This window comes from Puma concolor, chromosome E1, assembly GCF_028749965.1.
Source record: "Puma concolor isolate L17-30 chromosome E1, mPumCon1.1.hap2, whole genome shotgun sequence".
Taxonomy (NCBI): domain Eukaryota; kingdom Metazoa; phylum Chordata; class Mammalia; order Carnivora; family Felidae; genus Puma; species Puma concolor.
In genome coordinates, this window is record NC_141680.1 from 24,326,309 (window position 1) to 24,340,810 (window position 14,502).

The 14,502-nt window shown below is 36.6% G+C and overlaps 1 protein-coding gene across 17 annotated transcripts in view; it reads left to right on the plus strand.

Annotated features, from left to right (window-relative positions):
* The window catches only part of SYNRG (synergin gamma), an 88,427-nt gene that overhangs the window by 18,043 nt on the left and 55,882 nt on the right, over positions 1-14,502 (plus strand). For all 17 annotated transcript variants that reach the window (XM_086686683.1, XM_086686685.1, XM_086686689.1 and 14 more), the window contains exons 4-6: positions 7,495-7,625; positions 8,269-8,374; positions 8,911-9,022. In XM_086686683.1, coding sequence (XP_086542809.1) covers positions 7,495-7,625; positions 8,269-8,374; positions 8,911-9,022 — 349 coding nt within the window. The remainder of the gene's footprint in view (positions 1-7,494; positions 7,626-8,268; positions 8,375-8,910; positions 9,023-14,502) is intronic.

Below are 14,502 nucleotides of genomic sequence, written 5' to 3' on the forward strand. Positions count from 1 at the left end.
GTGAGTTTGAGCCCCACGTCGGGCTCTGTGCTAACAGCTCAGAGCCTGGAGCCTGTTTCAGATTCTGTGTCTCCCTCTCTCTCTGACCCTCCCCCATTCATGCTCTGTCTCTCCCTGTCTCAAAAATAAATATAAACGTTAAAAAAAAAATTTTTTTTTAAATAAAACAGGGGCACCTGGGTGGCTCAGTCGGTTAAGTGTCCGACTTTGGCTGAGGTCATGATCTTGCAGTTTGTGAGTTCGAGCCCCACATTGGGCTCTGTGCTGACAACTCAGAGCCTGGAGCCTGCTTCAGATTCTGTGTCTCCTCCTCTCTCTGCCCCTCCCATGCTCATGCTCTGTCTCTCTCTGTCTCTCAATAATAAACGTTAAAAAATAAATAAATAAAATAAAATAATTATTGATAGGCATGTACTCATTGCCATTTTGTTACTTCTTTATGATTGTTTTTGTCATTCTTTGTTCCTTTTTCTCTTGCTCTTTTTCCTTGTGGTTTGATGGCTTTCTTTAGTGTTATGTTTGGATTCTTCTCTATTTTTTTCTATTACAAGTTTTTGATTTCTGGTTACCATTAGGTTCTTTTATAACATGTTTTGCGTGTAGCAGTCTATATGAAGTTGATGGTCACTTAAGTTTGAGCCCATACTAATAGCACTAGATTTTTACTCCCCACCCCCACGTTTTATGAATACAATGTCATATTTTACATCCTTCTATTTTGCAAATCACTTGACTGATTCTTATAATTCTCTTTACTGCTTTTGAGCTTTAACCTCCATGCTGGTTTTATAAGTGATTAATCTGCTTTTATTATATGTTTGTATTTACCTGTGAAATTGTTTTCCTTTCATAATTTTCTTACTCCTGATTATGGCTTTTTTTTTTCTTTCCAAAGAATTCCCTTTAACATTTCTTGTAAGGCTGGTTTAGTGATGAAGTCCTTTAACTTCTGTGTGTTTGGGGAACTCTTTATTGCTCCTATTCTGAATAATAACCTTACTGGGTAGAGTATGTTGTTCACAGGATTTTTTCTTTCAGCACTTTGAGTTTGAGTATTTCATGCCACTCACTTCTGGCCTGCAAAGTGTCTGCTGAAAAGTCAGCTGATAGCTTTATGTAAACTGTTTTCTTCTGATGTTTTTAAAATTCTCTCTTTATCACTACTTTTTAAATTATTGTGTGCCTTGGTGTGGACCTTCTTGGGTTCCTCTTATTGGGGGCTCTCTTATTTCTGGATCTGGATGTCTGTTTCCTTCCACAGATTAGGGAAGTTTTCAGGTATTATTTCTTCAAATAAGTTTTCTGACCTCTTCTCTCTGTCTTCTCCTTCTGGGATCCCTGTACAGCGAATGTTACTACGCTTGATGATGTCACAGAGTTTGCTGAACCTGTTTTTATTTTTTTATTACTCTGTTGTTTTTCCTGTTTGGCTTGGTTGCATTCCATTACTCTGTCTTCCAGGTTGCTGATCCATTCTTCTGCTTCCTCTAATCTGCTGTTGATTTCTCCAAGTGTATGTTTAAATTTCAGTTACTGAATTCTTTAGCCCTGACTGGTTCTTTTTTATATTTTCTATATCTTCATTGATGGTCTCACTTAGATTCTCACTATTTTCTCAAGTCCAGAGAGTATCTTTGTGACCATTACTTTGAATTCTTCATCAGGCATATTGCTTATTTCCATCTCATTTAGCTCCCCTCCTACCCCTTTTGATGTGGTTTTCTCTCTGTAATTCACTGTGGAAGGTCTATTCTGTCAGTCTGCAGGTTGTTTTCAGAATTAGTCACATAGATGTAGCTCCTGTCTTGATGTGCCCATGGAAGGAGATGAGCTCAGGAGCCTCCTACTCTGCTATCTTTCCCAAACTACTCCCATTCTGGTTTGTTGTTGTTGTTGTTGTTGTTTGTTTGTTTGTTTGTTTTGTTTTTTCCTTATGCAGGCTCTACACCCAATGTGGGGCTTGAACTTGTGACCCTGAGATCCAGTCGTATGCTCTACCAACTGAGTCAGCCAGGTGTCCCCTGGTGTTTTTGGTTTTGTTTTGTTTTTTGGTTTTTTTATAGTAGCTGTCCTAATGTGCGTGAGGTAGTATATCATTGTAGTTTTGGTTTTCATTTCTCTAGTAAATGATGTTGAGTATCTTTTCATGTGGTTATTGGCCATTTGTATATCTTCACTGGAGAAATGTTTAAGTCTTTTGCCCTTCTTTGAATTGGGTTTTTTGTTGGTGAATTAATTGTGAGAGTTGTGTCTATATTTTGGATATTAATCCCTTATCAGATATATGATTTGCAAATGTTTTCTCCCATTCTGTGGGTTTCCCTTTTACTCTGTGGGTAGTGTCTCTTAATGTACAAATTTTTAAAGTTTCATGAAGTCTAAGTTGTTTGTTTTTTCTTTAAACGTTTGGTAGAATTCAATAGCAAAGCCATTAAGTCCAGGACTTTTCTTGTTGGGAGATTTTGATTACTGACTAAATCTGTGTAGCTGTATAACAAGTTCTCCCATGTTATTCTTCTTTTCAAAATTATTTTAACTCTTCTGGTTTATCTGTCTTTGCATATAAGTTTTAGAATAACGTTGCCTATATCTATCTATGAAAAGTCTGGTTGGAGTTTTGATAGGAATTACGGTAAACCTTTTTATCAATTTGGGGAAAATTGACATCTTTAATATGTAGATTCTTGCAATATATGAGCATGGTATGGTATGTCTCTCCATTTGTTTAGATCTTTGATTTCTGTCATCAGCACTGTATAGTTTTTGGCATTTAAGTTCCTTAAATTTTTTGTTAGATTTACATCTAAGTTTTTGAGTAATTATAAATGGCATTGTAGTTTTTATTTCAATGTTCTGTTCATTGCCAGTATATAGAAATGTGGTTGATTTGGGCATACTTGTTTTGTAACCTGCAACCTTGCTGAACTCACTTATTCTAGGAATTTTTTTGTAGATTCCTTGGAATTTTCTATGGAGATAGTCTTGTCCTTTCATCAAATGTTAACATGCTGTATATGCTTCACATTTTTAAAAGAAATGAACAAAACAGTTATAATTTCCTTCTTCTGCTTCCCCAGAGATAGTTATCACTATCATGAATTAAGTGCTTAGTGTTTTCATATGTCTTCTTGTACTTCTCCTGTTTTACATGTTTGAATATTCATGAATATTATATATTGTCCAGGTTTTAAAAGTTTATGTAAGCATGTACCCTTCTGCATTTGAGTTTTTTAGTTGACATTGTTTTGCCCCAGAATTTATCCCTGTTATTGAGTGCTGCCAAATATATTCATATAGCTACTGTGTAGTGTTCCACTGCATGAGTATATATTCTTCTGTTGGTGGACATGTAAGTTGCTTCCAATTTGTTGCTATTTGTTTTGTTTTTATTGATTTCTAAGAGTTCATTATATATTCCAGATTCTTATCTTTGTAGTTATTTGTGTTGCCAATATCTCCTCCTATACTTTGGCTTGTTTTTTAATTTTTTGGTGAGGTCATGTAGAAGTTAAGTCAGATGGATAAATCATTTCTTTTATGGTCTGATCTCTTGTGTGCCTCATTAGACCTAGTCCTACCCTGCGATCATAATATTATTATTCTTACTAAATCAACCTGGAATTGTTCTGTGCTATCAGATATGTGAGTCTAAAGGTCTAATTTTATTATTTTCCATTTGAGTAGCCAGTTTTCTCCAAATCATTTATCAATATCCCATTCTTTACTCATTGATTTCCAAAATGCTGTACTATCCAATTTCTTGATATGCTCTGGATTAGTTTCTGAGCTCTTCTGTTTGTCCCATTGCTATTTCTGTCTGTCCCTGCATCAATAAGTATCTTAGTCTCCTAATCTAGCCTAAGATAAGCCTTGATATCTGCTAGTGTGGATCCTCCTTGTTCTTCTTTTAAAGAATTACAGCTATTCATGGTTCTTTCCTCTTCATGATAAGTTTTAAGATCAGCTTGTCAAATTCCACATAAAATCTGCTGGGATTTTTATTGAAACTGACATTTTTAACTTTTTTGGTCTGTGATATCTCTCCAGTCACTCAAATCTTCAGTAGCCTTCAATATTCTTCATCTTGGGAGTGAACTTCTTTATCTTGAATGTCTTTAGCAGTTGATTGGATGTATCTCAGATTTCTGAGTTATTTCTTTTGTCCTGTCATTCACCCAGCATATAACTAATGATTAGTATTTCTTAACCTTTAGGTTTATCTAGATTTTAAAAGAATTAGACTGTATGAATGTATAAACTAACTTTTCAGGAATTCAAAAAAGACAAAATGCCATTTAGCAAGTTTGAATCTTCTTGAAGAACAGAATCTTCTAAATAGGAAGGCAAAGTGTATAATACCTTTCCTTCTTTTATTCTTTATTATTTTTGTGGAATATCTGGTCTGTTAGTCTGTATGAGTTGAGTGGTTTCTTTTGCATTTTATGTGCCTTGGGTAAATGAAGTCAATTTAAAAAGGAACTTAATCCCTCACCACAAAAAAGAAATGGTGATTATGTGACATGATGGAGATATTCGTTAATGCTGTGGTGGTAATCATTTTGCAGTATATAAGTGTATCAAATCAATAGGCTGCATACCTTAAAATTACAGTGTTATATCAACTGTAGCTCAGTAAAGCTGGAAAAAGTAAAAAATAAAATAAATTATTTTATTTAAATAAAGCTAGAAAAAAAAAATGTAGTCCTAGGATTATGGTGCTAATTTTTAGCACCAGGAGAACCACGCTGTGATTAAAAGTAAGTATACATTGCCATCCCCACTCAAGATTTACAATAGAGAGTGTTAGTAATTAAGTAATATGTATTACTTATAACTCCTATTGTAAAGTCCTAAAGCCATTCATAAGGCTTCCAAGCTACTACTATTCATTGAGCAGGTATATGCCTAAGCATATGAATAGACACAAAAACAGATTAAAATTTGTTTTAAGTCTGAATCTGTGGTTGTTGTTGGTAATTGGAGAGGCAGTGTAACATAATGATGGAGAATATGCACTTTGGAACCAGAAGCTGCCTGTTTCTAATCTTGGCTCTGTCACTTACAAGCAGTAAGTAAGGTAGTTAACTCTTCTGTACTTCCGTTTCCTCATCTGTAAAATGAGAATAATAGTAGCACCTACTGCATAGGTTTGTTATAAGGATTAAGTTAATTAATATACATAAAACCCTTAGAAGAGTCCCTGGGACATAGTAGGGGCTTCATTAGTGTTATTAATAAGACATTCTTATTAATAAGATATTCTTGTTGATCATTATCAGAAATTCTCTAACTCTAAGGATCTTACGTATATTGAGAATAATGTATGTAAATGCCTAATTCTATAGCTGGCATATGGCATGAACACAATAAAATGATACCTATATTATAACTGTTAAGTGTTCATTTTTCTTATCTTAATTCTTAATTCTTTTTTTTTTTTTAATTTTTTTTTTCAACGTTTATTTATTTTTGGGACAGAGAGAGACAGAGCATGAACGGGGGAGGGGCAGAGAGAGAGGGAGACACAGAATCGGAAACAGGCTCCAGGCTCTGAGCCATCAGCCCAGAGCCCGACGCGGGGCTCGACCTCCCAGACCGCGAGATCGTGACCTGGCTGAAGTCGGACGCTTAACCGACTGCGCCACCCAGGCGCCCCTCTTAATTCTTAATTCTGTATTTGCTTGCGGAATCTTATTTTGTTCCGGGAAAAAAATGGGATCATTATTGTTTTTGAGAGAGTACTTCTTTGTTGTCAGTAACTTTTAATAATTATAATAGCTGCTATTTACTCATATATGCTACACAGTGCTCTAAGTGCTTTACCTATATTATTTGTAATCTCCAATCCTCTGCTATTATAGGGAGGTGCACTTTTTTCAAGATTCAGTATGAGGTGACATTTTTTAAGTTTTTTTTCAATGTTTATTTTTGAGAGAGAGAGAGAGAAAGACAGAGAGAGATTATAAGCAGGGGAGGGGCAGAGAGAGAGAGAGGGGGAGACATAGAATCCAAAACAGGCTCCAGGCTCTGAGCTGTCAGCACAGAGCACAATGCAGGGCTTGAACCCATGACCTGTGAGATCATGACCTGAGCCAAAGTTGGATGCTTAACTGACTTAGCCACCCAGATACCCCATGGTGGTATTTTTGATAATTTCTAAAACAAATATTTTGAGGGAAACACTTAACAGGATTTCTTCAACAAACATTGTTAGATTAAAATTGATATCTTAGGGGTGCATGGGTGGCTCAGTCGGTTGGGTGGCTGACTTCAGCTCAGGTCATGATCTCACGGTCTGTGAGTTCAAGCCCCATGTCGGGCTCTGTGCTGATAGCTCAGAGCCTGGAGCCTGCTTTGGATTCTGTGTCTCCCTCTCTCTCTGCTCCTCCCCTGCTTGTGCTCTATCTCTCTCTGTCTCTCAAAAATAAATAAATGTTAAAAATTTTTTTAAATTTTGATATCTTAGTCTTGTTAAAAAAAACCACTTCACTAAAAATGAATTGATGAAAGTCTGAATATATTAAATCCAATAGTGTAAATATAATCTTTACCTTAAGGTAATTTAACTTTTGGTGGTTTACATTAATTTTATATAAGTAGGGGAGTTGCACTTTATTGCAAACACATTCTTCACTCACTATAACTGAAAGAATCCTGGAATCATAGACTAGGCAATCTGGGCAACTAACATAGCTGGATGCATGCAGTCAGGTTTTTGAAGGAAGAGAGGATAGGTTTAGAAGACGCAAGGAGAAATATTCCCCTTTTACAGGAAACGTGGAAGAGAAGCAGCAATCTCCAGATAAGAGGGCTTCCAGGGATAGCCATATTTCAATTAGGGAACAGAAGGGGAGCCTTTCAGGGAGAAGGCTGAGGCATAGGAGAATTTCCACTCAGTGTAAATTATTCATTAGCATTCTTATCAGTGCCATCATCATCATTATTAGATTTTGTGATTAGCTATAGTGTGATACTATTTTTACTTCTGGACACTTGAGTAAACTTTATACTGTGGTATTAGTATGTAAGTTATTACTGATTAAATATATTTTATTTTCTGTATAAGTTTGGCCATCAGGCCTGTGATACTGAACATCAAAATATTCATTATCCTATCATACATATCAGAAAAGCATGTTTTAATCTCATTTTTGGATTAACTACTGTATGCCAGCCTCTTACCTATTGCTGGAAAATACAAAGACAGGTAAGATATGATACCTCTTTTCAAAGAGTAGAATATATCTCGTGTGTGCACGTGTGCTTCCATGCACACTGTTAGCAGTGGTCACATCTCAGACAATGAAGGAAATGAAAGGGGTGAGATAGTAAGGGGAACTTTACATTTTTTGCCTGTGTTTTTTGACTCTATTGTTTAAGAAAGTCCTATAGTTTGTTAATAAAAATATTAAGAAAGAATTTATGGAAGTTATAGTTTTTCTTTGTAATAATTAAGAGGAAGAATTGTATTTTCTAAGCCTTTGTTTCTTTCAGGCAGGGATACCAATGGGGCCAATGCCAGCAGCAGGAATGCCTTACCTTGGACAAACACCGTTCCTGGGAATGCGTCCCCCGGGCCCACAGTACACCCCAGACATGCAGAAGCAGTTCGCTGAAGAGCAGCAGTAAGAGACCTCGGGATTCAAACCTGAGGACACATGATAGCAGTTATTTTAGGAACAGTCACGTGGTTTCTAATGCACATTTGAAGCCCAAACAGTCATGTTACCTTTAAGATTCGTGAAATACTTCATTATATATAAGTTTTAAGCAAGGACAGACGTTAGAGAGCCTCTCATTCAACTCTCTAATTTTACATCTAGAGAAAGGGCAGTTCGGAGAAATGAAGCAACTTTGTCAGGCCAGATTACACAATTACTAGCAAATGTAGACTTCCTGATGTCCAAAGCATTCTTCTTTCTCCTGTGAGACACTGCCTTCCCAAGTTGGAGTTTTCTTTTTTGTCTACTTGCCTGTTTTTTGAATTACTTTTGAATGCAAAAGATTTGTCTCTTCCCCTTCCAAATTAGACAAGGAATAAATTCATGTCTATAATTTAAGCATATATTTTTTTGGACACCTTTCATATATTTTGAAATTAACATATTGGGGAAATAGTATTGTCATAAGGAAATTAGATCTAATTAGCAATGAAGTTGTTAGTTCTAGAAATGTAAGGCAATACTGCTGAAACTGTTAGAAGTATGAATAGAACACAATTGATAATGCCCCTGCAGTTAGTTCTTTACTATGTTGCTTTTCCTTCAGAAAACGATTTGAACAGCAACAGAAGCTCTTAGAGGAAGAAAGAAAAAGACGCCAGTTTGAAGAGCAGAAGCAAAAGCTCAGGCTTTTGAGTAGTGTGAAACCCAAGGTAATCTTTTCCACTGCCACAGCGCACACACGCCTTGCATGTGCCTCATGCTCATTCAGTGGATTCTTTCACTGGGGCACAAGCCCAAGCTTATGCTGTGGTTGGTTGATTTTGCTTTATCTGATTCCACAAGTGAAGAATTCTCCTTTTCTTCTAAGACGCTGTATGGTTGAGGAGGGTGGGCTATCAACCATCATCTTCTCAACTCCTTTTTACTACCACTGGTGTTTGTGATCTTTTCTTGGGAAGGTTAATCATGGATCTTGATATTAATTAATTCAGGATACTTAATATCAGTTGTATCCTGAAGTATTTATAAATGGACCTTTTAATATTTTTTGTATTTTATAGTGTTGTTTTATGCCTTTGGTATACTTATAACACGTACCAGTGTTTTTCTGATTCAGAGAATTCCCTATCAGAAGTATGCGGTAAAAATTTTGAAAATAGACCAATCTCTGTACTTTTAATTTGGGAGGATCTAGGATGAAGTGAGACATACGTGAAGATATATCCATACATTTATTGTCTTCTAGACAGGAGAGAAGAGTAGAGATGATGCTTTGGAAGCCATAAAAGGAAACTTAGATGGGTTTTCCAGAGATGCTAAAATGCATCCTACTCCAGCATCGCACCCTAAGAAACCAGGTAATTTTAATTTAAAATTTTCTTTCGGAGGGGCGCCTGGGTGGCTCAATCTGTTGAGCGTCCGATTTCGGCTCAGGTCATGATCTGTGCTGACAGCTCAGAGCCGGGAGCCTGCTTCGGATTCTGTCTCCCTCTCTCTGCCCCTCTCCGGCTCGTGCTCCATTTCTGTCTGTCTTTCAAAAATGAATAAACGTTAAAAAAAAATTTTTTTTTATTTTATTTTGGAGGCTCTTGGGTGGCCCAGTCAGTTAACCATCTGGCTCTTGGTTTCAGCTCAGGTCATGATCTCAAGGTTCGTGAGTTTGAGTCCCACATCAGGCTTTGCGCTGGCACTGCAGAGCCTGCTTGGGATTCGCTCTCTCCACCCCTCCCGCTCATGCACACATGTGTTCTCTTTCTCTCTCAAAATAAATAAAACTTAAAAAAAACTTTTTTCTTTCATTGGAAGGTGATTTTCTGTGTGTTTAATTGACCAGTATGTGTGGGTATTATGTCAGTGCTCATCTAATCCTTCAAGCTAAGTGAAGATTTGGATGTTTAAAATTTACAGGGGGTTAAGAATAACATATCATTAATAGGTGAAGAGTTGTCAAATCATTCAGCCAACCAAGTACTTTTTTCTACTGGTATATATTACATTAATAAATTTTATCCTAAACCCTTATATTGTAGTACCTTTTATAGATGGGATCAGGAGGGAATAATCTAATATTGGCACAGTAACCAGTTCTTGACTTTCTGGGACAGCTTTAACTCTGTCCTATTAATTTCACTTGTTAGATTATATACTCGGATGCAAAGTAAAATATACAGCAAGATTGAAAAGAGAATGGATATTAGGAATCAGATTGAGTTCAGAGAGGAAAAACATAAGTAAAAATGAAAATTTTAAGCTGAATAAGCTAGTCAAGAAGTAATTTAAAAATAGATTTTGGAATGCTGAAACTGAACCCTGCGTGGAACTTAGAAGAAGGAGAAGACAGGAGTGGTCATTGTTAGGGCATGTTCTGACCATAGAGAATGACCTTTTTGGACAACTAGGTGTAGTTTAACAATCTCATTGTTAAATAATAAATTGGTGTTTTGATATTTAAATAGACTCATGAGTTCAGTCAACATACATGCAGTTAGTTGCTTCTTATCCAAAAAAATAGTTTTCTGAAGCAAACCCAAGAAGTTTCCAGAGTTTCTCCAGTTAGAGACTTAACCTAGGCCTAAAGTATATAAAAAGAGTTTCCAGCCTTTTACCCACCAAAGTCATCTTTTAATCTCCCCCCGTATCATAAAATATTGACTATACAAATTATCACATAATTTTGTACTTATCACATATATAACTGTGAGAGTTTATAAGCCAAAATATGTACCACGTAGGATTAACATAATTCCAGTCAAATGCAAAGAAACATTTATTTAGCCTTTGTAGCCTTATTGCTTATTAAGTAGGATCCATTTAAAAAATACTCATAGTAGGGCCACCTGGGTGGCTCAGTTGGTTGAGCGTCCGACTTCAGCTCAGGTCATGATCTCACAGTTTGTGAGTTCGAGCCCTGTGTTGGGCTCTGTGCTGACAGCTGAGATCCTGGAGCCTACTTCAGATTCTGTGTCTTCCTCTCTCTCTGACCCTCCCCTGCTTGTACTCTGTCTCTCTGTCCCTCAAAATAAATAAACATAATTTTTTTTTTTAATACTCATAGTAGCTCTTAGTTTTCCATTACTGCTGTTTTCTACCAGTGCTGCTCTGAGAACCCAAATTGAGAGCTTAAATCCACACTCTCCTAACCATTATTGGGAAGGGTTGGAATTCATTGGATCATAGCTTTTTTTTTTTTTTTTAACAAAATTAATTAATTTTGGATACTCATTTTGCATTACCTGGAAGCATTAAAGGTTCTATTTCATGGATCTGAAAGAGAAGCATGTAGTATTCCCATTTTTCAGATAAGAACCTTTTTTTTTTTTTAATTTACATCCAAGTTAACATATAGTGCAATGATGATTTAAGGAGTAGATTCCTTAGTGCCCCTTACCCATTTATCCCATCCTCCCTTCCACAGCCTTTCCAGTAACCCTCTGTTTGTTCTCCATATTTAAGAGTCTCGTATGTTTTGTCCCCCTCCCTGTTTTTATATTTTTGCTTTCCTTCCCTTATATTCATCTGTTTTGTATCTTAAAGTCCTCATTTGAGTGAAGCCATATGGTATTTGTCTTTCTCTGACTAATTTCGCTTAGCATAACACCCTCTAGTTCCATCCACATGGTTGCAAATGGCAAGATTTCATTCTTTTTGATTGCCGAGTAAAACTCCATTGTATATATATACCACATTATCTTTATCCATTCATCCATCGATGGACATTTAGGTTCTTTCTATACTTTGGCTATTGTTGATAGTGCTGCTATAAACATTGGGCTGCATGTGCCCCTTTGAAACAGCACACCTGTATCCCTTGGACAAATACCTACTAGTGCAATTGCTAGGTCGTAGGGTAGTTCTATTTTTAATTTTTTGAGGAACCTCCATACTGTTTTCCAGAGTGGCTGCACCAGTTTGCATTCCCATCAGCAGTGCAAAAGAGATCCTCTTTCTCTGTATCCTCACCAACATCTGTTGTTGCCTGAGTTGTTAATGTTAGCCATTCTGACCGGTGTGAGGTGGTATCTCATTGTGGTTTTGATCTGTATTTCCCTGATGATGAGTGACATTGAGCATTTTTTCATGGGTCAGTTGGCCATCTGGATGTCTTCTTTGGAGAAGTGTTTATTCATGTCTTTTGCCCATTTCTTCACTGGATTGGTTTTTGGGTGTTGAGTTTGATCAGTTCTCCATAGATTTTGGATACTAACCCTTTATCTGATATGTTGTTTGCAAATATCTTCTCCCATTCCGTTGATTGCCTTTTAGTTTTGCTGATTGTTTCCTTTGCTGTGCAGCAGCTTTTTGTTTTGATGAGGTACCAAAATTCATTTTTGCTTTTGTGTCCCTTGCCTCTGGAGATGTGTTGAGTAAGAAGTTGCTGTGGCCAAGGTCAAAGAGGTTTTTGCCTGCTTTCTCCTCAAGGACTTTGGTAGCTTCCTGTCTTACATTTAGGTCTTTCATCCATTTTGAGTTTATTTTTGTGGATGGTGTAAGAAAGTGGTCCAGCTTCATTTTTCTGCATGTTGCTGTCCAGTTTTCCCAGCACCACTTGCAGAAGAGACTGTCTTTATTCCATTGGATATTCTTTCCTGCTTTGTCAGAGATTAGTTGGCCATACATTTGTGGGTCCATTTCTGGGTTCTCTATTCTGTTCCACTGATCTGAGTGTCTGTTTTTGTGCCTGTACCATACTGTCTTAATGATTACAGCTTTGTAATACAGCTTGAAGTCTGGCAGATAAGAACCTTTTTAAAAAAAGACTACTTCTGTGACTTTAGACTTTCATGAATGTTAAAACAACTTAAAGTAGTTAAAAATGTGAAAAAGCTTTACATATAAAAAACCCTAAAGACTACCAAAAGAATGTTAGAACAGGTAAACGAATTCAATGAAGTTATAGGGTACAAAGTCCACATGCAAAAATCTGTTGCGCTTATATATACTAAGAGCAAACTATCAGAGAAATTAAGAGAACAGTTTCATTTACCCTTGAATCAAATAGAATTAAATAGTAATAAAAATAGTAATAAATTTAACCAACGAGGTGAAAGACCTGTATGCTAAAAACTTTAAGACATTGATGAAAGAAATTAAGGAAGACACATACAAAAAAAGGAAAGATGTTTTTGTGCTCATGAATTGGAAGAATTAATTTTGTTAAAATGTCTCCCAAAGCATTCAACAGATTCAGTGCAATTCCTATCAAATTCCAGTGGCATTTTTCACAAAAATAGAACCATCCTAAAATGTGTATAGAACCACGAAAGACCTTGAATAGCCAAAACAGTCTTAAGAAAGAAAGCTCAAAGCGTGATGTACCCTGATTTCAAACTATATCAAAGAGCTGTGGTAATCAAAACAGTATGATATTGGCATAAAAATGGAAACATAGATCAGTGGAACAGAATAGAGAGCCCAGAATTAAATCCAACTGTACATGGTCAATTAATTTATGACAAAGGAAGCAAGAACACACAATGGGGAAAGTACAGTCTGTTCAATAAACAGTGTTGAGAAAACTGAACAGCCCATGCAAAAGAATGAAACTAGAGCACTGTTTCACACCATACACAGAAATTAACTCAACATATATTAAAGACTTGAATGCAAGACCTGAAACCATAGAACTCTTCAATGAAAACATAGGCACTAAGGTCTTTGATGTTGGTTTTGGCCATATTTTTTTGGACCTGATTCCAAAATCAAAGGCAACAAAAGCAAAAATAAACAAGTGACTTGGGGCACCTGGCTGTCTCAGTCAATGGAGCATATGACTCTTGATCTCGGGATTGTGAGTTTGAGCCCCACATTGGGTGTAGAGATTACTTTAAAAAATCTTTTTTTTTAATTTTTTTAATGTTTATTTATTTTTGAGACAGAGAGAGATGGAGCATGAATGGGGGAGGGTCAGAGAGAGAGGGAGACACAGAATCTGAAGCAGGCTCCAGGCTCTGAGCTGTCAGCACAGAGCCCGACGTGGGGCTCGAACTCACGGACCGTGAGATCATGACCTGAACCGAAGTCAGACGCTTAACCGACTGAGCCACCCAGGCACCCCAGCTTTAAAAAATCTTTTTAAAGAATGGGACTGTATCAAATTAAAAAGCTTCTGCACAGCAAAGGAAACCATCAACAAAATAAAAAGGCAACCAGCTGAGTGGGAGAAAATAATTTGCAAATCATAGATCCATAAGGGCTGATATCCAAAATATAAAAGAACTACAACTCAATAGCAAAAAAAATCTAATGGAAAAAAATGGACAGAGGATCTGAATAAGCATTTTGCCAAAGAAGACATACAGATGTTCAACAGGCACTTGAAAAGATGTTCAACATCACTAATCATTGGGGAAATGCAAATCACATTGCAAACCACAATGAGATACCACTTTATACCTGTTAGAATGGCTGGTATCAAAAAGACAAGAAACAACAAGTATTGGCAAGGATGTGGAGAAAAGGGAACCCTCACGCATTGTTGGTGGGAATATAAGTTGGTGCAGCCACTGTGGAAAACAGCATGGAGGTTCCTCAAAAACTTAAAAATAGAACTACCATATGATCCAGCAATTCCACAAGTGGATATTTATCCAAAGAAAATGAAAACACTGACAAAAAAATATACTCACCCCTATGCTCATTGCATCATTATTTAGCCAAGGTATGGGGCCAAGGTGTGGGGGCAACCTATGTGTACCTTGATGAATGAATGGGTAAAGAAGATGTGGTATATGTATACTACTCAGCCATAAAAAAGAATGGAATCTTGCCATTTGCAACAATGTAGATAGATCTTGAGGGTATTAGACTTAGTAAAATAAGTCAGAGAAAGAAATCCCAT